Source organism: Hemicordylus capensis, chromosome 2, assembly GCF_027244095.1.
Source record: "Hemicordylus capensis ecotype Gifberg chromosome 2, rHemCap1.1.pri, whole genome shotgun sequence".
NCBI classification, from domain to species: domain Eukaryota; kingdom Metazoa; phylum Chordata; class Lepidosauria; order Squamata; family Cordylidae; genus Hemicordylus; species Hemicordylus capensis.
The window spans coordinates 258,201,682-258,226,922 of NC_069658.1; the positions used below are offsets into that span (position 1 = coordinate 258,201,682).

At 44.7% G+C, this 25,241-nt stretch overlaps 1 protein-coding gene and 1 long non-coding RNA gene across 3 annotated transcripts; one reads left to right on the top strand and one right to left on the bottom strand.

Moving 5' to 3' along the window:
- Positions 1–1,670: 1,670 nt before the first annotated feature.
- LOC128346186 (uncharacterized) lies at positions 1,671–2,556 on the bottom strand. The gene is made up of 2 exons (XR_008316826.1): positions 2,513–2,556; positions 1,671–2,408 (listed from the first exon to the last, which is right to left on the bottom strand). It is a non-coding gene; the product is annotated as an uncharacterized LOC128346186 (long non-coding RNA).
- A 9,768-nt stretch (positions 2,557–12,324) lies between these two features.
- Positions 12,325–19,704, top strand: LOC128346185 (lymphocyte antigen 6B-like). Of its 2 annotated transcripts, XM_053299185.1 has the most exons (4): positions 12,325–12,868; positions 16,821–16,895; positions 17,851–17,970; positions 19,371–19,704. In XM_053299185.1, exons 1-4 carry the CDS (start codon positions 12,817–12,819, stop codon positions 19,553–19,555), a joined length of 432 nt encoding a protein of 143 aa, XP_053155160.1. In that variant the 5' UTR covers positions 12,325–12,816; the 3' UTR covers positions 19,556–19,704. The 2 variants fall into 2 exon arrangements, with proteins under 2 accessions (XP_053155160.1, XP_053155159.1); XM_053299184.1 differs by lacking the exon at positions 12,325–12,868 and having other exon boundaries at positions 16,366–16,895.
- The last annotated feature ends 5,537 nt before the right edge of the window (positions 19,705–25,241 follow it).

The window sequence follows — 25,241 nt, forward strand, 5'->3', positions numbered from 1 at the left end:
AGAAGGACTGCCAAACGAGTTCATGCACAACCCTCATTGCAATAAATAAATAAAAAGCCATCCCATCATATTTCAAGAAATGGGAAGAGGATTTGAATACTGATTGATCTGAAGAGCCATGGAGGTGGATCTGGCCTCCTACGCCCTCTCCTCTTCCACCTTATACCTTTGCATTTAAGATTCTGACGAGATAGCATATGCCTCCAGCTAGATTATCAGGTGACTTTCCTAAAACTTCACCCATTTGCTGGAAAGGCTGTGGCCTCTAAGGAACATTATTTGCTGTTCCCCTACTTGCAAAAGTTTTGGCTGAGGGTTAAGGCTCATATAAATGCCATTCTACACACTCAGACTTCATTGACACCCATTCATCTTCTAGACCTCCCATTGCTGACTATTCCTACTTGAACATAGAAAGACCTTTTCTCTTTACTCAGCATGGCCACAAAATTTGTAACCTGCAGCAGATGGCAAAAAGGAACATATCTCCATCTGATTATGGTTCACAAAATCTGGGACTTGATGCACAAAGAAAAGATTTCTTCTAATTTTCAACAAGATAATTAGCTTTCTAACACTCAATTCTTTATTAGATGCCAGTCTTTTAAGGACTTTTGAGGACTCCAGACATTTATTTGTGGTAGCTGCCTGACGTTTTATTTACCCCATTTCTCATGGCTCCTATCAGAGCCAGAGGGGGAGAGGGAGTTCACTGGTGCGAATCCTTGTCAGTAAGGAATTCACAGTAGGCTGCCACCATTCACTTTATTTTGATGTGGGGAAACCCACTCTCCATATAAGATTTTTGGGGGTGACATGGGAAAACCCTCCCTAAAAGGAGCTGAGCATTCCTTGGCCTCCAGAGGCCTGCAACTAAGGCAGACCCAAAATGAAGAGTAGTGCACTTACTTCAACAAGAGTTTGTCATGCCAGACCTACACAGAACTCCTGGGTTAGCAGCTGAAACATCAAGCCAAGCCTCAAAGCAAAGGGGAGGGCTCCTTCTCACCCATGTCCTCCTCCTTTTGGCACTTTGAGTCAGCGGCTGGACCCTCTCTGGGAGATTGTCTTTGCTCTGCCCCGCATCACGGGCTGGCTCTATTTCAGGCTTCTCCACAAGCCGAACGCTCCCAGGCCTATAGCCTTTATTAAGTCCTCCAGTCCAGTTCCACCCTGTTTGTGTCTCCCTCGTTCATGTGTGGCTCCTCCCTCCTGGCAACCTCCGCCTGCACCACCCAAGCCGCGCCACTGACGTCATCAGCAGGCGCCACCTGGCTCAACAGGCCTCCTGCTGCCAGCTGGCCACCTGCTCTGATCTCGCCGGCTCAGAAATGCTGCCCGCCCCACCCAGCCTCCTCTCAGGCCTCCCAACCCACCTCCCCAGGCTCTTGCTCTCTCCCCCTCCCACCCCGAGGTAAGCTAGGGTCGCAGGCTAGCCAGCCGGCCAGACCGAGTTTATTATTAGATTAAAAGAGAAGCAAGAGTATGCAATATGAACAATTGTCTCTTCATAAAGCAAGAGAGAGAGTTCCATGGTATAATGACGACGAAATACTTATCTTCCACAGTTCACCGGCTTTTTTCAAGACCCCTTCATGCGCAAATATATGTTAAAAACAATTGGGAAAAGAACCCACCCATGACTAAAGCGAAAATGTATAAAGCGAAAATGTATAAAAGATCATATATTGCAATAAACAATATATACTGAAAATATATACTGATAGCCAATGAGACAATGGTAAGAAACTTAATAACTGAACCATAAATAACCACTTATAATGAAAACCAATTGATATTGGTCAAATATAAATAATAATGGTCATAACCATCTAGTAGAGGTACTCCTAAACAAGGCAAACGTGGGGCTGCTAAAGAACTAAATGAGGTAGGCAGGGATCTAAGTAAACTATCCCTAACTGGCTGACATTAAAAAAAACCTTAAAGGACCAAGAATGACAAAAAGAACTCAAAAACTAGAAAACTGAAGTAAATAACCTCAAACCTGTAAACATCTGTAAAACTCAAAAAGCATGAAGAAATGAAAAACCTAAAACAATTACCAAGAAAATACAATAACAGAATAACAATGAACAATTAGAAACCAATAACAGCCCGTACTGAGGGACAAAAGGAAAGTAATGTCTGAGCACGGTTGCCAGATGATATTGTGAGTGGCGTGGTCTCAAAAGCATCCCTGCAAAGGAGGAGAAATACAAGTTCCGAAGAAGAGTCCAGCTGTAAATATAGCCTCAGTAGAATGTAGGTTCCATAAATTTCAGACTCAGCCTCCACATGCCATTGTAGAAGAATGCAAACTTCATATGTAGAGATATGCGTATCCAATCAAGCATACGGCTCTCTCCAGATATTCAAAAAAGCCGTTTCGCAAAATTAGCTTCATCAGCCTATTGGATATCAAACATGAGTACAGTCAGCCAAGCATAAGTCCCAACAAACAGAACGCTGCAAGGAAAAATATCCCGATATAAAAATACAAACCTCCACTCACATAAATAACTCACTCCTCAGGCTGGCCAAAGCCTATCTGTGCTGTCAATCGTACATACTCGTATAAACTTCTCAAATTTATACCAGTCTGATAGGGACTCCCTACAGCTGCATACAATGTCATCTAAATCAAAGTCAGACATGTGCACCTGCATGTCACTGACTCAGCAGAAAATAAATTGGAACGTCTTGGCAAATCACAAATTCCCTAAAAATCACTAAAGGCACAGAGTCCATAAAAATGAGCTGCAGCGAGCTGAGACAGTTACAATATTGAACTGGCATAACAAAACCATAAATCCTGCCTAATGAAGACAGATATAAAGATGTATAATAAGAGGGAGGGAAAAAGGAGGCGAATCAAGTGAAAACAAGCATGTCTAAAGAGAAGAAAAAAGACATGCAGCACCTGTCAGGAAATATAAAGAGCAGAAGCCAAAGGGAAACTTGAATGGTAGATACTGGTCAACATAGGGCAAAAGAATCAAGGGGCATACATCCCCCTGTATGAAATCCAGGAACTGAGCGTGGAGCAAACCTATGGATAACAGGGCAGATCCAGATGGATATTGGACCCAAAGGTCAAAGAAATGAAGGTGGGGTAGTCCTATAAGTAACAGGACAGGTCTAAATTGGTATATAGCCCAAACAGCTCCAACGTCTAGTATGTAAAAATAAGGGAGGCTTCTCTTTGCAAGATACTGTTGGACATCATCAAAAGTGAATCAATGCCTCTGATGTACATGCAATACAAAAAAACGGATGTCATCTGTGGAGCGCTGAAATTCAACAAAATAACAGACCAAAGGTGCGTCCATCACTCGCAGATTGATCCTGGACCTATGTTCGGCAATCCTCACACGTGCACATCTCTCAGTCTTGCCGATGTACCATTTACCACATGGGCAGGTGACAACATGTACAATTGCCCTGGTCCTGCACATTGCAAAAAACATAAGTGACGTGGATATGCCAGTAATGGGATGACGAACCTCTTTGGTGCGGACCACTAGATGGCATACTGAACAGTCACCACATGGATGGAAACCTGTGGTGACTTGCCTCTGTGTGTGAGTATCTAAGCAATCTGATCTAATAAGTATATTTCTAATACTCATAGTCCTATGGAAAGCAGTGACTGGTGGACATTCACAGCCCAGAATGTTATCGACTATATGCCAGTGCTTTCGAATAATCCCTTGAATCTTAAAGGCCGGGGGATATAATCGATAGACCAGATAACTCTGTGTGTTTTCTCACAAGGCTGATCTTTGAAAAGTTCTGTTCGGTTCCTACGTCTGGCATGGTCTCTTGCTTGCTGGATCACAACAGGGAGGTAACCTCTCTGGATCAGTTGTTGCTCAAGAATCTCAGCTTCCCTCTCAAAGTCTGCATACCAAGTAGAGTTACGTCTAACGTGTAAAAACTGGCCATAAGGAAGACCCTGCTTAAGATGTCTAGGATGATTAGACTTAAAGTGTAGATAAGCATTCTTATGCAATGTTTTTTTTGTACAAAGCAAAAATGAGTCATCTCCCTGGCCCAACCCGTACCCAGGTGTCTAAATACGGGATCTGATGGAGATCCCATTGACTGGTAAATTTAATGTCTGAATGCAAACAGTTCAACCAGTCAACAAATTCAGTAAATCTGCCCCTGTTCTTGAATGCAATAAAGACATCATCAATGTAGCGTTTATATACTTCCAGATCTTCATAAAAAGGATTGATTTTCTGATTCAGAATCCAATTCTCTTCCAGCATAGCCATAAACAGACATGCTACACTGGGCACCAGTATACAACCCATGGCTAATCCCTTAATCTGGCTATAGAATTGATCTTGAAACCTGAAATAACTCTTTTCAAAGATGAGGTCCACTAATTCAAGCAGAAAATACGTAGGGGGATTAGGGTCAGCTCTCGTCAGTGGTAAAGATTCAACAACATTATGTGCCTGATCTAGAGGTATACTGGTATATAAAGACACCACATCCAGGGTCACCAAAATGGCCTGGTCAGATATAACTTTTCCTTCAAGCTTAAAAATAAAGTCTCTTGTGTCCTTGATATAAGATGTAATCTGTTCCGCAAACGGTTTCAATTGGTGGTCAACATAAATAGACAGCGGCTCAAGGACCGAATTGTAGCCTGAGACTATAGGTCGACCCTTAGGGTCGACCGGGTTTGTGTATTTTGGGCAGGACATAAAATACAGGAACCCTAGGGTACTGATTGAGGATATACTTCTCATTTGCCGTGATGATCCCCAACATATCCGCCTCATCAAGTACAATCTTGATCAGGGACATGATCTTTTTCGTGGGGTCATGATCCAATGGCACATAATAAGTTCTATCAGCCAATTGTCTCTCAATTTCTGAAATATAATCACTCTTATTCATAAGTACAATGGCTCCCCCTTTAACGTGCATGGAGATTGTAGCACAAACTAAGCTAAATAGGTTTTTTGGTAAAGTACATTCTGGATAGTAAAGACCTAGCCCTATCTAAGAGCTACATAATGGATAGATGGGGGTGGGGGGGTGGGGGAGAGATGTTTCCAAGAGAAAAGGAAGTGGGCTGACTCCATCACAGGAAATACCTGAGGAGTCAATGCAGGGGTCATAGGGTAGACGCAAAGCAGGGACAGGTAAGGAGACCCTTACTAACTACATCTACTCCCAATGCCCCTAGTGGTTATTAGGATAGTTGATGTGAAAGGTCAATGCACTGGAACTCCATCTCCAACAGCTTCTAGGGGTGTAGCGGGGCAGGGCGGGTGTGGGGCCGAGGGGAGGGGAGGGAGCCAGAGGTTACCAGAGATGAGGCTAAGGGTAGGCAGGTCCAACCCTAAGTTTAAAAGAAGTGAATCACCAGCCCATGGTTTTCTCTAAGTTCTAGGGATGTGCAAAGAACTGGCGTGGTCGAGTTCAAAGGTGTGTGTGGGGGGTGACTTTAAGCGTGGGCGAGGGTGCACTCCCCCCTCCTGCCACTTCCCCCCATCGGTGCTCCATTGTAAACTGGTCTGGTGAGGCGGCTGCATACCTCCCTGCCGTCCCGTCCCCTTGTCAGTCTGGAAAAGGGAAGCAAACTAATAGTTATAAATTTGTAGGGTTTCAACTTCAAAGATTATTGATTTTATTGAATAATTAGCACACATCGTAAATTTGAATCATAGTAAATTTGAATCTGAGAAAGAACTTCTGCTTCTCTTGGGCATGATGACATTTTGAATTATTTCTCTGGTACATTTCAGCTTCTTTGCCCCATGCCATGTGTTATTTTTTATTTCTTAATATTTTAGCTTTGTGCCTGCATTCTTCTTTTATTATAGTAAGCACAATAATCCCCCTCTCCCTCCCTCTCTCAGTTCATTGCATGCAACCTTGGGTTATTACAATAATTTGTTAAAGGATTGCCATTCTGCTGGGTGTTTTCTAACTATGCCCTGGTTTTCTAAGCCTTAAAATACCATTGATCACGAAATACCAAAGTGTTCATTGTAGAATCAATGGGATGTATTGGCTAGTACCAGGCAAGTTTTTTCAGGCTTGATTCAAAATGGCCTTTTAAAAAATGAGTTGATTTCTCCTCTATTTGGATTAGGCAAAATTGGTTCTTTTTAATTTGAGGACCGTTCTGAGCTCTGGTCTCATTGCCTTTTTGTTGATACCACTGGGGCCACAACAGGTTCTAGAGTCAAGCAATCTCCCCCCACCGCCCACTGCAGTAGTGATGAGAATGACTACTGCTGAAACCCTGATTACATCCCCAAACACTGCAAGAATAGCCACCCAGGCACTAGAACCTCCAAGAGCTGTGGTTCCCCATGGCTTCTATATTTCTCAGAGGCCTTCATGCCCACAAATGGTGACCTGAAATCATTTGGAGGTGGCAAAAATAAGAAGGTTTTCATCTGTTTCAGAGGAGAAAGGACAAAAACTGCAGTGCAACTTCTACAGAGGAATGATTTTCCTTCAGAGAATTGGCCAAGGAAGCACAATCTGTCCCTCTCTTTCTCAATCTCTCTGTCTGCCTGCCTAACCTATCTCACAGGTGTGACCCAGGTGAATTTTTTACCCCAGATGTGTCAAGAAAACGGCTCGACTCCTAAGGATCCATGGGTGGCTTATAGCAACATAAACAAATTAAAACCTTGAAACAATTTAAAACCACAAGTGTAGTTAAAAGTCTAGTTAAAAAGCTTGAGTGAATAAATGCATCTTTAAAGACTTCAGAGAATTGTCCAAGGTGAACCAGCTGAAAATTTTACCCCAGATGTGTCAAGAAAACAGCTCGACTCCTAAGGATCCATATTGGGTAGCATGGGTCATGAACTGCCAGTTCTGAGTCATTATTTGCGTGTCAGCCAAATCAGCAGTTTGATGGAGTAAGAGCAATGCTGGGCTTTGTTTGTTTGTTTGTTTGTTTGGACAGTCTATGGAAGTTTCAAGTGTAGCCTGTGCAAAGAACTTGACTAACTTGATGCTGGCTGAACATAAACTACTAGGGGAGGAACACAGGGTTCAAGTTACCAACCTTCTTGATAATTATTTGGGCTTGCTAAGGTGCCTACAATGGAAAATGTGAGGAAAATAACTTGAATAATTACTGCTTGGTACAGAATTTATTTTATTAATTAGTAAGAATATGGCCAGCTTGCTAAGAGTTGAATGAGTCAATGAGAAGTCTGGAAAGTTTGGCATGATTGGGTCAGAGTATAAGGGCAGGAGGCATGGTCTTTGGGGAGCTTTGGGGTATTTTGGCATTTGTTTTTTCTATTCTTTTTAGAGTGCCCTTGATGATTACAGAGTAAGTGAGGTCCCTCATTAACTGGACAAAGAATTTGTGTGTGTAAAAAATGTAACTTATACCTCCCCCTGCCCCCAGCATATTCCAGTGTAAAAGGTACTACATTAAGTTAAAGAGGCAGGATTGTTTATGCAAAATTTGGAGTGTAGCTAATCAGAAAATGAGACTTTATTTTGTATGAACAAATCCAGAAACTCTTCAGAATTTAAAATAGACAAATGAAACGACTTGGAGTTTGCAAGCACGCATCCTGGACCACAAAGTTTAGACTTTCTGTCATTTAAAGTACCTGAGAATACAGCCAGATTTTGTATGAACCCTCTCCCTTACTTTTCCAGTGAGAGAGTTTTCCAGCATTTTCTAGTACATTAATGAATTTTTCTGGGGTTTTATTTATTTATTTTGGTAGTCTGGGTGAGGTCTGTAACCTACCTGTGAAAACAGCAGCATTTTTTGTGGTTTGGTCTGAGAATTTCATGTCAGTGAGTGAGGCTCAAAAGTGGCTCAAACCACTTTATAGAGAGAGACCATTTTTTATATACATAAGATATTTTTTAACGGATGTGCTCACAAAAAGGAAGTCAACAAACAGTCTCAAATTTGTAGGATGTGAACTTCAGACATTATTCCTTTTACTGAATAATGAGCATATATGATAAATTTGGATGGCAGTACATTTGAATCTGAGTAAGCTCTTCTGCTTCTCTTGGGCACAATGTCATTTTGATCTGATTACTGAATGTTAATAATATGTTCAGAACCATAACCGTTAAAATCTGATGTATTCAGAGATTCAGAATTGCTTCTAAAAATGCAGTTTAAAAAATCCTTTCCCCAAGCATATTCTGGTGTAAAGAGTTGTTCAGTTGGCTAATTGCAGTGGCAAGATTGTGTATGCAAAATTTGGTAATGACTTTCTGTCACACAAATGTGTCCACAAACTTCAAAATATATTAGTTTTGGGAGGATGAAGGGAAGTGCCTTTCAGAGGCTTCCCCTACCTTTCATTCCTTTTTCCTACTTAACCATTCTTAACCCAACCTTTTATTTCTGGGGTCACATTTCGTAATGTGTTTTAGTTTTATCTGATTAATTTGCTCCAGAATTTCTGAGACTTCTAGAGAGAATCTCTAGACAATTTGCTTGACAATTTGCAATTTGTCAATATCAAATAAGATTTCTTTGTATTCTAACTGTGAATGTTCTACTTTCTGGTTCTGGGAACTCTAGTCCTTCCAAGTGATCTAAGCTGGAGGAGGGTGAAGAGACCGATTAACTGCATAGTTGTATAAAAGTTTGTTTTATATTGAAACAATGGTTTCATTCTCTGTTTCATTTTTATTCTTTTCAGTAAAACTAGTGTGTCAGTGCTGAGTAAGCAGCTGTGTTTGCCCAGCTATACATTTGCCCATCGTTTTAGTCCACTGATGTAAATAATGAACCTGATTTTCAACAGGAGTGTTGTGGGGTGGGGCAGGGGAATAGGACAACCTTAAATATTCCTCCATGAGCTCCTGAATGATATTCCCAATATTTGAGGAGTTGGATATGAAGAAGATCACATCCAGGTCTCCATCCAGAACAATTAGTATGCCTAACTCAAGGTCAGCTTCCTGCTTTCACAGGAAGTGGGTAGAAGCTCTGCTTAAGATCATGGCCAGATTCAGATGTAACATGGCTCTGCAGTTAGAGCAACTCTAGTTCAGGAAACCGGAACGTCTGAATTTGTGGAACTGCAGTTTCTGCGCAAAAAGGACCTTCTGTTTCCCTTGCTAAACTCATAGTTGAGCCTTCGGTTGGTGGTGAGGTTCACTGCCAAAACCTAGGTTTTGAAGGTGCAACTTGTAGGCCTAAACATAGTCACAGCCATAACTGTGGTTTCACGCCATTTCTGGGTGGTACAGACCAGAAATGTGGCAGCTCTATCCCTTCAGCACCTCTCGCTGTCCACTTTCAGCCAAACTGACATGCCCCTGCCTTCTCCTCTACCTTCTCTATTCTGCCAGGCAACAGATGATGGGGGGTCCACCCTGTCAGCTTGTACAAAACAACACTTTGATGAAGGTCTAAGTTGCACGGCAGCCACACTCCTATTTCCAGAAGAACTCAGGAGTCCCCCAAATTCCCCCCATGTGTGCCATGTGTCTTTGTGGAAGGGTGTGCCGCACAATGGGGGGAATATGTTAGGGGAGTTTTGCCACTCTCTGTGCTCATGCCATGAAGACCCGACACAGATTTCTCCCATTGGAGTTGTGCCCTGTATGTCTCTTGAAAGACAGGAACGGTGCGGTCCACTCATGCCTGGCTAATTCTGATCGTGTGTCTTTTGCGTGAAGGCAGAGCAAGCAGAAGTGACATTTGTCAGTGCAGTTCTTCCCTGTGTGCTTGTCCAAGGGACACCGCACACAGATGACACATCAGGAGAGAGGTGCCCCGTGTGTTTCTTACACAGCACACCTGGCAGAGAAGACACCTGGCAAGGCAGTTCTGTTCTGTGTGTTCCCCACACTGGGTGACAAGACACAGATGATACTTGCCAGTGGAGCTCTGCTCTGCTCGCTGTGGTTCTGGCTGGCCCCATACACACAGTCTGTGCACAGGGACTTCATCCCAGTCTTTGTCACAAGGCAGCCCCATGACTGACAGCCCCATATGCTAAGGTCATCCAGCCATGTGCCCATGGCCAAAGGCTTCCCCTTCCACTAGGGATTGTCCCAGATCTGTTCCTGTACACAAAGTGGTAGGGGAAGGGGGGCCCTGCCCCTCCCCACCTTTTAGAAAAATTGCAATCTCTATGGCATTTCTCATGAGAAGGGCCACCCACTGGGCAAGAAGACACTGGAGACAGTGCACTGGGGTGGATTAGTCCCTGATGGAACTTCTGGTCCAGTGGAAATACCACAGATGGGGCTGTCCATTTGGAGCACCATTTCTCCATTTAAAAGTTGCTCACCTGAATGAACCACTACTTCATGAGAGTGAGAAGCCATAAAGATAATCATTTGGGCTAGGTGGGAACTACCACTCAATCTGTTTGTTCCATACATGCAATCCCCGAGGAGGGCTTCCATTGTGTCTTTTTTACAATCTTGTTTTTAAATTTTGCTGTAAACCGCCTTGGGATTGTTTTAATGAAAGGCAGTATATAAATTTAACAATAAAATAATAAAATAAAATAAAATTGCCAGTCTTGGTGATTGCCACCCAGGAACTGCCGATACACCCCCTCTGCCAGACTGTCCCTGCTGTGGCAAATTGGCCCATCACTGCTGGTGCAAAGTGGGTAGGTAGGTCACCTGGGGCCACCCAAGAAAGGTGCCCCCAATTCCCAGCAATTCCCCACGGCCACAGATCTGCAGATGGTGCAACGCCAATCATATCCTGGGAAATTTGAATGGGGGAGAGAGGTCCATCACAGACACTTCCCTGCTGCTCCCACCTGGAACTGCCCTGACATGAAGGCTTTCACTGTGTCTCATAATAACCCTACTGGGTACATGCACAAGAAGGAGATGGAAGGACAGGGTGGCCACTCTGTGGACAGGTCCACTAACCTCTTGAGGTACCAACCAGAGTGCCATTGGCACTGCCAGTCCACACTGCTCTCCTATCGCCACAACACAAATGACTCATGAAAGTGCTGAACAGCCCTATGTGCATGTTGGCATGCTGACACCAGGAAGACGGGGCATGGAAAGGGATGTGTGTGTGTGTGTGTGATGGTATACACACAAACACGAAATGGGCCTCCATTAAAAGGGGATTCTGCCCCATGCGCGTGTTGACAAGATGCCCCATCACTGTTAGCGCCTGACAAGGCAGTTTTGCCCTATGCCCCCCTGTTTCAAGGGCTTCCCCTAGCACCCCTGGGAGGCTTATGTCTATCATCTACCATCTACACTCTATCATATGTCGACATTTTCACATTTGAGATCTTGAAGGACTCCCTGGGGGATGCCATCTGGTCCTGTTGATTTGTTAATGTTTAACTTTCGCAGACAGCTTAGAACATCATCATCACCTCTATCTGACTCAGTTCTTTAGCTCCTGTCCCTGAGAAGTTCCGTTCAGGCACAGTCATATGCTTAGTCAATATTCTCTGACCTGAAGACAGATGCAAAGAACCTGTTTAGCTTCTCTGCAATCGCCATATCTCCTGAATCATTCTTGTCACTCCCTAATCATCTAGTTGTCCAGCCTCCTCCCTCCCTGTCAGGTTTCATTCTTCTGGTGGGTTTAAATAAGTCCAAGAAGCCCCATTGCCTAATCCCTTCTGCATATCATCAGGTCAAAGCCATGCAGAAAGGCCGTTATCTTGGTCTGTATCCTCTTTCTCCAATTCCAAATCTCTTCATCTTCAAGACATGGCATTCTGGTTTTGTCTAACATCTGCAGCTTAAGACTATAATTTGCAAAAACAATGGAGGTGAGAAGGCCAAGCAGTAAACAGAAGAAGGCTAATTCCATTCAAACAGAATGGACACAGGGCCACAGAAGGAAACCAGCATTTTTCCTCCCACCCCCGCCTGCCCTTTTATTTTATTGCAATAAGGCTACAGTATATAAACATAATCAAGGATAATAATAATATACTAGCTGAACCCGCACAGAGTATCTGTGCGGTAGTTTACTTACTTTTGAGGTTTTGCTGACCCCGCACAGAGCATCTGTGTGGTAGTGCACTGAGCCTGTGACATCTCCCCTCCCCCCCACTCTTTCGCTCGCTCTCTCCTCCCCACCACTCTCACTCTCTCTTTCTCGTGCTCTCCCCACCACCACTCCTTTCCCCAACTCTGGCTGTCCTCCTTTCTTCCTTCTTTCCCCCAACTCTGCCTTTCCTCCTTCCTTCCTTCTCCCCACACCTGGACTCTGCCTTTCCTCCTTTCTTCCTTGTCCCCCACTAGATTCTGCCTTTCTTCCTTCTCCCCCCCACACCCGGTCTCTGCCTTTCCTCCTTCCTTCCTTCTCCCCACACCCAGACTCTGCCTTTCCTCCTTTCTTCGTGTGCCCCTAGTTCTCCCTGACTCTTCCCCCCCTTCAGCCCCTTCTCCCTGACTCTTCCCCCAAGCACCTCAGATGCCCGCCTGGTCCGCTTCTCCGCGCCCTCCCTGACTGGCCCATTATTCCCCGCTGCCGCCTCACTGCCCACAGTCAGGAACCACCACCTCCTGACCCTGGCGGACGCACAGGGCCCAAACCGCCACCTCCTTGCTGCGGCTGGGACTGCCAGCGCCTCTGCCGCAGCCTCCTTACCACCCACCCTGTGTTTTCCCTCGGCCGATTTCCCTCTCTCCTCAGCCCAGCAACAGCCTCTCTCCCACACGCCTCGACCACCCGAACAAACTACCCCTCCCTCTCTCTCTCCTTTGTTCCGCCGCCCTCTCTGTCTGGTTTCTCCTCTCCAATCTGCCTTTCCTCCTTTCTTCCTCCATCCTCCACTCCCCACTGCCGATTTCTGCCTGCCTCCCTCACGGCCGCTCCCTCCCCAGGCAATGGTTCCAGTAATCCAGACGCATCTGGACAAAGATCTCTTTCTGGTTGGCCGTAAGAGAATTATATATAAAGATGTGAATACGAACATAGGAACAGCACTGCTGGATCAGGCCCAAGGCCCATCTAGTCCCGCATCCGGTTTCACACAATGGCCCACCAGATGCCCCTAGGAAGCCTGCAGGCAAGAACTGAGGACATGCCCTCTCTCCTGGAGAGGAGAGCTGGTCTTGTGGTAGCAAGCATGACTTGTCCCCATAGTTAAGCATGGTCTGCCCTGGTTGCATCTGAATGGGAGACTTGATGTGTGAGCACTGCATGATATTCCCCTCAGGGGATGAAGCCGCTCTGGGAAGAGCAGAAGGTTTCAAGTTCCCTCTCTGGCTTCTCCAAGACAGGGCTGAGAGAGATTCCTGCCTGCAACCTTGGAGAAGCCGCTGCCAGTCTGTGAAGACCATACTGAGCTAGATAGACCAATGGTCTGACTCAGTATATGGCAGTTTCCTATGTTCCTGCTGTTACTCCCCTGCAACTGGTATTGAGAGGCATTGTGCCTCTGAGGCTGGAGGTGGCCTATAACCCTCCGACTAGTAGCTGTTGATAGACATCTCCTCCATGAAGTTATCCAAACCCCTCTTAAAGCCATCCAGGTTGTTGGCTGTCACCACATCTCGTGGCAGAGAATTCCATAAGTTGATTGTGCATGGTGTGAAAAAGAATTCCTGTTTATTGGACCTAAATTCCTTGGAAATCAATTTCATGGGATAACCCTTGGTTCTAGTGTTATGAGAAGGAGAAAAATTTCTCTCAACCCACTTTCTCCACACCATGCATGATTTTATAGACCTCTATCATGTCTCCCTGCAGTCAGCTTTTTTCTAAACTAAAAAGCCCCAGGTGCTGTAGCCTTGCCACATAAGAAAGGTGCTGTAGCCCCCTGATCATCTTGGTAGCCCTCTTCTGCACTTTTACCAGTTCTACAATGTCCTTCTTTAGATGTGGTAACCAGAATTGTATGCAGTACTCAGCCCTGGATTAACCATTAAGCAAAATAAGCACGTGCCTAGGGCATCAAGGGAAGCGGGGCACCACAGTGTTTTCCCCCTAGCTATCATGCCCTTAACTCTTTCATTGAACATAAGAACAGCCCTGCTGGATCAGGCCCAAGGCCCATCTAGTCCAGCATCCTGTTTCACACAGTGGCCCACCAGATGCCGCTGGAAGCCTACTGGCAAGAGTTGAAAACATGCCCTCTCTCCTGCTGTTTCTCCCCTGCAACTGGTACTCAGAGGCATCCTGCAGTAGCCATTGATAGACCTCTCCTCTGTGAAGTTATCCAAACCCCTCTTACAGCCATCCAGGTTGTTGGATGTCACCACATCTCGTGGCAGAGAATTCCACAAGTTGATTATGTGTTCTGTGAAAAAGTACTTTCGTTTGTTGGTCCTAGATTTCTTGGCAATCAATTTCATGGGATGACCCCGGTTCAAGTGTTATGTGAGAAGGAGATGTTCTCTTTATTCACTTTCTGCACACCATGCATGGTTTTATAGACCTCTATCATGTCTCCCCACAGTTGTCTTTTTTCTAAACTAAAAAGCCCCAGGTGTTGCAGCCTTGCCTCATAAGAAAGGTGCTCTAGGCATCATCTTGGTTGCCCTCTTCTTCACCTTTTCCAGTTCTACAATGTCCTTTTTTTAGATGTGGTGACCAGAATTGTACACAGTACTCCAGATGTGGCCACACCATCATTTTGTATAAGGGCATAATAAGATTAGCAGTTTTATTTTCAATCCCCTTCCTAATGATCCCTAGCATGGAATAGGCCTTTTTCACAGCTGCCGCACATTTTCGTCCCAATGTGCATCACTTTACACTTGCCAACACTGAACCGCATTTGCCATTTTGTCGCCCACTCACCCAGTTTGGAGAGATATTTTTGGAGCTTCTCACAATCCGTTTTGGATTTCACTACCTAAAAGAGTTTGGTATCATCTGCAAATTTGGCCACCTCGCTGCTTACCCCTGCTTCTAGATCATTTATGAATAAATTAAAAAGCACCGGTCCCAGTACAGATCCCTGGGGGACCCCACTTCTTACTTTCCTCTATTGGGAAAACTCTCCATTTATCCTTACTCTCTGTTTCCTGTCTTTCAACCAGTTTTCAATCCACACATGTACTTGTCCCCTTATCCCATGACTGTTAATTTTCCTCAGGAGTCTTTGATGAGGAACTCTGTCTAAAGCTTTTTGGAAGTCCAGGTAGACTATGTCAACTGGATCGCCTTGATCCACACACTTGTTGACACTCTCAAAGAACTCCAAAAGGTTGGTGAGGCAAGATTTATCTTTGCAGAAGCCATGCTGGTTCACTCCCAGCAGGGCCTGTTCTTCTATGTCCTTTACAATTTTATCCTTGAGGATGCTTTCCATTAATTTGCCTGGAACGGACGTTAAGCTAACCGGCCTTTAACTTCCCGGATCCCTTTTTGAAAATCGGTATTACATTTGCTACTTTCCAGTCCCCCGGTATAGAGCCTGATTGCAGGGATACGTTATATATTTTGGCAAGGAGGTCGACAATTTAACATTTGAGTTCTTTGAGGACTCTTGGATGGATGCCATCTGGCCCTGGCGATTTGTTAGTTTTCAGTTTTCCCAGACAGTTTAGAACATCATCTCTTGTCACTTCTAGCTGACTCATTTCTTAGGCTCCATCCCCAAAAAGCCTGGTTCAGGAACAGGTATATGCTCAGTATCCTCTGCCGTTAAAAAAGACGCAAAGAACTAATTGAGCTTCTCTGCAACGTCCATATCCTCCTTAATAATCCCTTTCACACCCTAATGGTCCAACCGCCTCCCTGTCAGGTTTCCTGCTTCTAATATATTTAAAGAAGTTTTTGTTGTTCCCCTTGATGCTTTCAGCTAAATGTTCCTCAAACTCTCTTTTTGCCTCCCTTATTGTCACCTTGCATTTCTTTTGCTACCTTGCATTTCACTGCCACCCTCAACTTTAGTCAATTTTTTGTAATTGTTTTTATCTGCCATGTTTAATTTTACTCTGCATTGTTAAAAAAAATTTTCTTTGGCTCGGTGAACAACTAAAGTTTCGAGAAACTACTAAACTATGTATCTGAAGTAAAAAGTCATTGGCTTGTCAAAGATTACTGTAAAGAGCAGTACAAAATATTGATAAAACTTCACACAAAAGATGAGGTTTACTGGCCTGTAATTTCCCGGATTGCCCCTGGATCCCTTTTTGAAAATCGCGGTTACATTTGCTACTTTCCAGCCCTCCGGCACAGAGCCTGATTGTATGCATTATTCATGTAATAACATACTAGCTCCCTTTCCTTGACTGCTCAGCCACTTGCCAGAATTGGTAGTGTCAACCCTGCATTTTGGACTGTTGACAACAATGATTTTGTGAGACAATGTTAGCAGCCGCATTTTCAAGCCCCAGTGATGTGCATGCCTCAGCTGTATAGCTTAAATATGCATGCTAAAGAGGCAGATTGAAGAGATCTCTCCATGTTCACTATTTCGTATGTGAGAGGCTGGGGAGTGTGCAGCCATGCTTTTTCTGTGGCTGGCTGAGGTGAGGAAAGCAGGAGAGGTGGTAGCAAAACAGTGTGGCATCACTGGCAGGGACAGCTGCGGGGGCTTCTCTTCTATTCAATTCCCTCGGCCTCTCCTTCCCATGGCACTAAAACCCAAGTGTGCCCTTCAGCAAATGAATCTTATGAGGATGATATTACAAACAGTTCCCAAAATATATTACAAAATCTTCTTCTCACAAGTTACAGTAAAAGCACATGAAGATCTGTGCTCATCAGCCCTTTCCAGTAAGAAGGCATTTCCAGACCCTCTGGCCTCATTCCTTGGGCTCTTTCCAGTGTCTTGTAGAGAATAAATTCCGAGCACAGAGCTGTCTCAAGGTATCCAGAGAAGAGTTTCCTCACATGAAGGTGATTCTCTTTGCGTTTCCTTCTGATACATCTTCAGTTGTGCTGGTGAAATCTAACAAGATGAATAAGATACTTCTCCTTGGAGTTTCTGCTCTGCTCTGCTGGAGCACTGGTAAGTCCTGCATGGGGCATGGAAGATAACTTGTTGAGAGGAGGGTTGGGGTATTATGGAGCAGGGAGGAGAACCTGGCAGTGGAACAGAGAAAGATTCTATCCCGATTCAAATGACAGCACATAGGAGGGAATGAATAGTTAAAATATGTATTTTCAGAAGACTACTCCCTGTTGACCTACAATCTCACCTCTGGGCACAGGGAGAAATAGCAAAAGGATTTGGTCCAGAATTACATTTCACGTCTGGGTGCTTTCCAGATTGCTAGCCTTACATTGCAAAAAGCAGTGTAAACTGCAACATTTTGTGGTGCCAAATTCAAACTGCATTAGAGATCCGTTGTAAGAGGGAAAGCATCCTACAATGGGCAAAATACAGCTATTTTTTTGCAATGGATTTCCAACATGGTAGCACTATAATGCAGAGATTAAATCCAAGAGAAATATGAACGGCACCTTTCTTAAAATGCAGGGGCTCTGATGTCAAAACACAGGCAATACGGAATCACACTTAAGGGACCCGTTGTGACACTGTGACAGCGTGCAACCTGGAAAGCACCTTGCTTAGGATTGTGGGTGGTTTCTAGTGGGGATACTTCCAGCTGCATGTCAGTCTGCTGATAGGGCAAAACTGGCACCTGGCTAGTATTAACATAAGAAGAACCCTGCTGGATCAGGCCCAAGGCCTATCTAGTCCAGCACCCTGTTTCCCATAGTGACCCACCAGATGTCTCTGGGAAGTCCACAAGCAGGAGATGAAGGTAAGTCTTCTCTCCTGTTGTTGCTCCCCTGCAACTGGGATTCAGAGGCTGGAGGTGGCCTAGTGTTGAGATACCCACATCTCTAAAGGTGGGAGATGGTGCTTCTGGCATTCTTTCATTCCACACCTCATCTAGGGCAATACACAATCTGGATTCTAGAAACTCTCCACTAACTGTTGTTTCTTTCTCTCCAAGTCCAAGGCCTGCGATGCAGGCAATGCATGAGGTATGTGATGGATCACTGTGTAGTCGAGGAATCGACATGTCAAGTATCTCCCTCTAGAAATGTCTGCATGACCCTTGTAACCTCTTTAGGTAAGATGCAAAATCCTCAAATATTCTCAGACTTGGTACTGAACCCAAGAGATCTTGACCTCTAGAATGCAAACTTTTCCTGCCACTACAACACATTATATTAGGATGGACTGACGGCAGTCTTGTGTGGCCTACTTTCTTTCCTGAATTCCTGTGCTCCTGCAATCCGTTTTAAATTTCAAAATTAAGGCTGCCATCTCAAGATCTCATAAAACGGAAAGCATGAGTAATTTGTATCCAGTGCCCCCCAAAAAGGCACTTTTGCTGAAGGCCACAAAGAGTGCCTTGCGGGATCAGATGAAACTCCATCTAATCTGCAAGACCCCTGCAACTGATGACATTGGCATCTTGTTGTGCTGCTTGCTATAGCAGGGAGTAGGGTGGGTGGGGTGGGGAGGTGGAGAGAGAGGCATGAAAGCACAGGGGTGGACTGGCTGGGGCAGCCAGAACAATGAGAAAAGACACCAAAGCATTACCTTGAGATAGGACCAGCCTCCAACAAACTTGCCATCTTCCACCTTCTGCAGCCATTTTGGGGAGTGAGGGATTTCTCCCGGAGGGCCAACCTACAGGCCATTCACTGGCAATGGATCCATTACCAAGGCCTTCAGTTGGTGATGGTCTCCTCCCTGATAAAGAAGCCCTCCTTAGCCCCAGAATATTTAGAGAAATATTGGCCACTCTCCACTTTGCCAGTCTTGGGCAAGGTGCTACCCCAGTTAGTTGCTCACCCACATGTATGCTGCACAAATGTACACTTATGCTTTTGGATCAACCTGGGGATTTTAGCTCAGAAACTGAATTTCCAGATTACAAACAGACTGCAGTCTGGGCCCAGGCACATGCCAACATTAGGGTGTAGTATTAGACACAGGGAAGGTCAAGAAGACAATCTTACTTGAGTATTTTATAGCGGAGGCAAAGACAGTTGAATTCAAATTTTACAATCTTATCAAAACAAGTTCAAAAGAATGAGTACTTCACAACACCGGTGCTTGAACCATGCAGAAACCAATTTCTTCCTGGCATCGGGTATCTGCCCATGCTCTGCTTCCTTTGTCTCTGTAGGAAGCCGGAGTTCCCCAAAAGTACGGGGAGGGAAGCTTTCTAGTAACAATCCAGGCTGTACCGGTAATTCAGCTCCAGGGATTTCTGGATGAAACTGGCTGTCTGTCTGGCTTTCAACCCAATACTGGAGCTGAAACGTCTTGGTTACTCTGGTGGGCATGGGCATCTGCTGGACCTTTTCCCAAGAGTGTGTTCAAAATAGAAACCAAACCAAAACAGAATGTATCCAAAGTTAATCCTTCTTTGAGAAGACCAATTGAAACAACTGGACTTAATTAGTCATAACCAAAGGAGATTTACACTCCTGTTGTTGTTTTCTCCTTCCACTCCAGAAAAGAAGTCAATGAGGTATAGCTGTATGCATGCAGCAATATGTAGAACATTTGAAGAAAAGTCAAGAACAAAACCTGATATGTATGCTGAATGCTGTAAGACAGATCTCTGTAACGGGATACCACCTTGGGCCTCTGACCTTTCAATATCTACCACACTAAACTCCACAAATCTCTTAGAGTGATCTTGAGATTTGCGTCTCATGTCCACTCACCTCCATTGATGTAATCCAAGATATACTGTCTGCTTTATCTATGTTTTTACATCCTTTTGGAGTACTGAGGGCTTGTAAAGAGATGAGAAGAGAAAGCATCAATAAAATGCATCCACTTTCCTGGGGGTCCTTCAGATGGTGGGTTTCTTTCTAAAAATTACTATGACAAATATTTATAAAGAGCTCTCCAACAACAATTAACAAAGTGGTTTACACAGATAAAATAAATGAATAGTCTCCCTGTCCCCAAAGGGATCACAATCTAAAAAAGAAAAAGAAGATAGATGCCAGCAGCAGCCACTGCACAGGTGAGGGATGCTGTGCTGGGGCTGGATAGATAAAAACCACCATCACACTGAATTGCCCTCACCTGTGCATTAACTGCAGGTGCAGACAGGCTTCCCGGGAGGGAACTGCTCCAGCTGCAGAGTGGCTAGCTGGGTGGAAGGCAAAGGAGTGAACGGATTCTAGGGATGGAGATGCTGGAGCTGGGCCTTTTCCAAATGGCGGTTTTACAGCACTTTGCTACCCTTTGCCATGCTTAGGGTAGGAGAGTGCTCACCTGAGTCCATGATTTACAGCCACTTCAGTGCAGTGCTCTTCATAGAGAAATGGCTTTCCCCCCATGAAATCTTTGTTCTGTGACTTTTTAGTTTGGAAAAGAGGAGGTGACTATGAGGAGACATGATAGAGGTGTCTAAAACAATGCATGGAGTAGAAAGAGTGGACAGAGAGAAACTTTTCTTCCTCTCTCACAACACTAGAAGCAGGGGTCATCCCATGCAACTGAAGGCCGGGAAATTTAGGACCGACAAACGGAAGTACTTTTTCACACAGCGCATAATTTAATCTATGGAATTCTCTGCCATGGGATGTGGTGATGGCTATCAGCTTGGGTGACTTTAAAAGGGCTTAGACACATTCATGGTCTATCAATGGCTATTAGTCTGGTGGCTATAGGCCACCTCCAGCCTCAGAGGCAAGATGCCTCTGAATACCACTAGCAGGGGAGCAACGGCAAGAGAGAGGGCAGTTCCTCACCTCTTGCCTGTGGGCTCCCCAGAGGCATCTGGTGTGAGCCACTGTGTGAAACAGGATGCTGGACTAGACAGGCCTTGGGCCTGATCCTTCAGGACTGTTCATGTGGATTCAACCAGTCCTGTTAATCTATCTCCATTGTTTCTTCACAGGCAGTATTTCACCCCTTTCACCCCCACCTGCTGAAAGTCCTCCTCTCTGTCTTATCTTTGCCTTGTTGTTTGTCTTATCAAACAAAATAAGTGGTGCCTCCTAAGAACTTGCTGAGTTGCTACAAAGACAACATAGCTTTAAACACAGGACTGAAAGATGAGCTTGACAGCATGAGAGCTTGCTGATGCTACCTGGCAGCTGTGGGTAGCTGGGGGTGGGTGGGAGTCATTGCCCCAGCTGTGAAACCCTTGGGGGAAGGATGGAGCTACACACACACACACACACACACACACACACACACACACACACACACACTTACTTATTCCCCTGCTCAGAGTAAGACAATGCCATTATGTCATGACTTGGCCCATGGAGGCCAAGTGGGTGGCTGGTCTGGTGGTAAGGCGGCAGAGTTTTTCAGGGGCCCATGAAACAAGGTGGGTTGATGGCTGTAATAAAACATGGTGTTTTCAAATGCTATAAACAAGCATCTGAAGTGAAAGGACATCTGAACTTTGTGGCAACACATGAAAGACTGCAGAGACTTCTGGGGTTACAAAAATGGAATCATACAGGTTGCATAGTCTCAGACATCAGAACCTCAACTTCCATATACTGTATTTCCACCAGATGTTTGTTCATTTCATTTATTATATTTATATAAAGCTCAACTGATCAGCATCCTCAAAAGAGTTTGCAAAAAGAACATTAAAAACAAATTCTAAAACAACAAAAAGAAACACGCCACTCTACAACACTTAAAACTGTCAGGAATCTGGTACAGAGCCATGAGAAATCAGAGAAGCAGCAATACCAGATTAAACGTTTGCTGGATAATTTTCTTGTGCAATTTCAGCAGAAAATTACCTCTGCAGCCTCTCTTATAAAACAGTTTTAACAGAGTGTTAGGCTGTTGCTTTTGTTTGCACTGGTCAGGTCAACCAGTCAGGTTGGAGGCTAGGCATTGGTAGGATGGCAGTGAACTAAATCCCGGAACTACTCCGTTGAGACTACAATATGAGCTATAGTATGACCTCAACCAAAAGGAGGTGACATAGTTTTCACAAAACACACGATTTAACAGAATGAGTGGATTCAGTTACAGCGGCTGTGTGAGCTCACTGTGATTCTCAGCACAACTATAGCCGTGATTGAGGAAACAACGATGTTCACAAGTGCCACATCCTCCAGAATTCCTTGAGGCAAGGAATTGTGTCAGGACAGCACAAACACTGAACAACATCAGGGTTTCCAAGGGTTTTAGAATAGTGACTTTGCATCAGCTCCCTTACCCCAATCTGTTAAAATTTTATTCTGTACCCAACCTGAATTTGGTGGGGTGGTGACCTCCAAAGTCATACATACAAATTGAAACAAAATCATCCCTGCTAACTTGGCAAAGAGGCACCTTTTAAACATGGTGATTATTAAGCAGGGGGAGAGTAACTGGCCCTCTCCACCCCCAGCACAGCATCCCTCCAGTGACTGTTGCTGGTGTCTATCTTATGTTTCTTTTCAGATTGTGAGCCCTTTGGGGACAGGGATCCATCTTATTTATTTATTATTTCTCTGTGTAAACCACCCTGAGCCATTTTTGGAAGGGTGGTATTGCAATCGAATAAATACTGTAATAATAAATAATACATGGCAGCTGGGGCAGGGTAGTGGTTGTGAGGAAGCAGATTATACCTTTACAAATTTGTAAAATTTGTGTGTTTTTTTTTAAAAAAAGCCTACATGCCTCCCAAATGACAGACTGTGCTATTTTCAGGCCTCTGTGCACGCGCATGCACACTGACCACTTCTGGTTAGACGCTGACTGGGGTGGCAAGGAAGTACGCTGCTGCCCCGTGCAAGAAATTTTGGACACAGCGCCGGCAGGGAAACGCAGCACTGGGAGGGGTAAGGGCACCCTCCCTGCTCCTTAAAGGTAACCCCCTGCCACTGCCAGACCTCTCAACCGGCTCAGCAATTTGTATAAGGACTGCCAAACCGGTTTGTGTGCAACCCTCATTGCAATAAATAAATAAAAATAAATAAATAGGAAGCCATCCCATCATATTTCAAGAAATGGGAAGAGGATTTGAATACTGATTGATCTGAAGAGCCATGGAGGTGGATCTGGCCTCCTACGCCCTCTCCTCTTCCACCTTATACCTTTGCATTTAAGATTCTGACGAGATAGCATATGCCTCCAGCTAGATTATCAGGTGACTTTCCTAAAACTTCACCCATTTGCTGGAAAGGCTGTGGCCTCTAAGGAACATTATTTGATGCAGCAGATGGCAAAAAGGAACACATCTCCATCTGATCATGGTTCACAAAATCTGGGACTTGATGCACAAAGAAAAGATTTCTTCCAATCTTCAAAAATATATTTAGCTTTCTAACACTCAATTCTTTATTAGATGACTCCTCCCTAAAAGGAGCTGAGCATTCCTTGGCCTCCAGAGGCCTGCAACTAAGGCAGACCCAAAATGAAGAGTAGTGCACTTACTTCAACAAGAGTTTGTCATGCCAGACCTACACAGAACTCCTGAGTTAGCTGAAACATCAAGCCAAGCCTTAAAGTAAAGGGGAGGGCTCCTTCTCACCCATGCCCTCCTCCTTTTGGCACTTTGAGTCAGCGGCTGGACCCTCTCCGGGAGATTACAGTCTGCTCCTTGTTGCTCTGCCCAACATCACGGGCTGGCTCTATTTCAGGATTCTCCACAAGCCGAACGCTCCAGACCTCCCTGTTCCCAGGCCTATAGCCTTTATTAAGTCCTCCAGTCCAGTTCCACCCTGTTTGTGTCTCCCTCGTCCATGTGTGGCTCCTTCCACCTGGCAACCTCCACCTGCACCACCCAAACCGCACCACTGTTGTCATCAGCAGGCGCCACCTGGCTCAACAGGCCTCCTGCTGCCAGCTGGCCACCTGCTCTGATCTCGCCGGCTCAGAAATGCTGCCCGCCCCACCCAGCCTCCTCTCAGGCCTCCCAACCCACCTCTCCATGCTCTTGCTCTCTCCCCCTCCCACCCCGAGGTAAGCTAGGGTCGCAGGCTAGCCAGCCGGCCAGACCAAGTTTATTATTAAATTAAAAGAGAAGCAAGAGTATGCAATATGAACAATTGTCTCTTCATAAAGCAAGAGAGAGAGTTACATGGTATAATAGCAATAGCAATAGCAATAGCAATAGCACTTCCATTTATATACCGCTTTACAGCCGGAGCTCTCTAAGCGGTTTACAATGATTTAGCATATTGCCCCCAACATTCTGGGTACTCATTTTACCGACCTCGGAAGGATGGAAGGCTGAGTCAACCTTGAGCCCCTGGTCAGGATCGAACTTGTAACCTTCTGGTTACAGGGCGGCAGTTTTACCACTGTGCCACCAGGGGCTCTTTCATAATGATGATGAAATACTTATCTTCCACGGTTCACCGGCGTTTTTCAAGACCCCTTCGTGCACAAATACAGGTGAAACTCGGAAAATTAGAATATTGTGCAAAAGTCCATTCATTTCAGTAATGCAAATTAAAAGGTGAAACTGATATATGAGACAGACGCATTACATGCAAAGCGAGATAAGTCAAGCCTTAATTTGTTATAATTGTGATGATCATGGCGTACAGCTCATGAAAACCCCAAATCCATAATCTCATAAAATTAGAATATTACATGGAACCAAGACGACAAGGATTGAAGAATAGAACAATATCGGACCTCTGAAAAGTATAAGCATGCATATGTATTCAGTACTTGGTTTGGGCCCCTTTTGCAGCAATTACTGCCTCAATGAGGCGTGGCATGGATGCTATCAGCCTGTGGCACAGATGAGGTATTATGGAAGGCCAGGATGCTTCATTAGCGGTCATCAGCAATTCTGCATTGTTTGGTCTCATGTCTCTCATCCTTCTCTTGGCAATGCCCCATAGATTCTCTATGGGGTCAGGTCAGGCGAGTTTGCTGGCCAATCAAGCACAGTATACTGTATACTTTTCAGAGCTCCGATATTGTTCTTTTCTTCAATTCTTGTCTTCTTGGTTCCATGTAATATTCTAATTTTCTGAGATTGTGGATTTGGGGGTTTTCATGAGCTGTACGCCATGATCATCACAATTATAACAAATTAAGGCTTGACATCTCGCTTTGCATGTAATGCGTCTGTCTCATATATCAGTTTCACCTTTTAATTTGCATTACTGAAATTAATGGACTTTTGCACGATATTCTAATTTTCTGAGTTTCACCTGTATATGTTAAAAACCATTGGGAGAAGAACCCACCCATGACTAAAGCAAAAATGTATAAAAGATCACATATTGCAATAAACAAGTGAAAATATATACGTGGTGATTCTCTTTATTTAGCAGGGGGAGAGTAACTGGTCCTATCCACCCCCAGCACAGTACTTCCAATGACTGTTGCTGGTGTCAATCTTATGTTTTGTTTTAGAATGTGAGCCCTTTGGGGACAGGGACC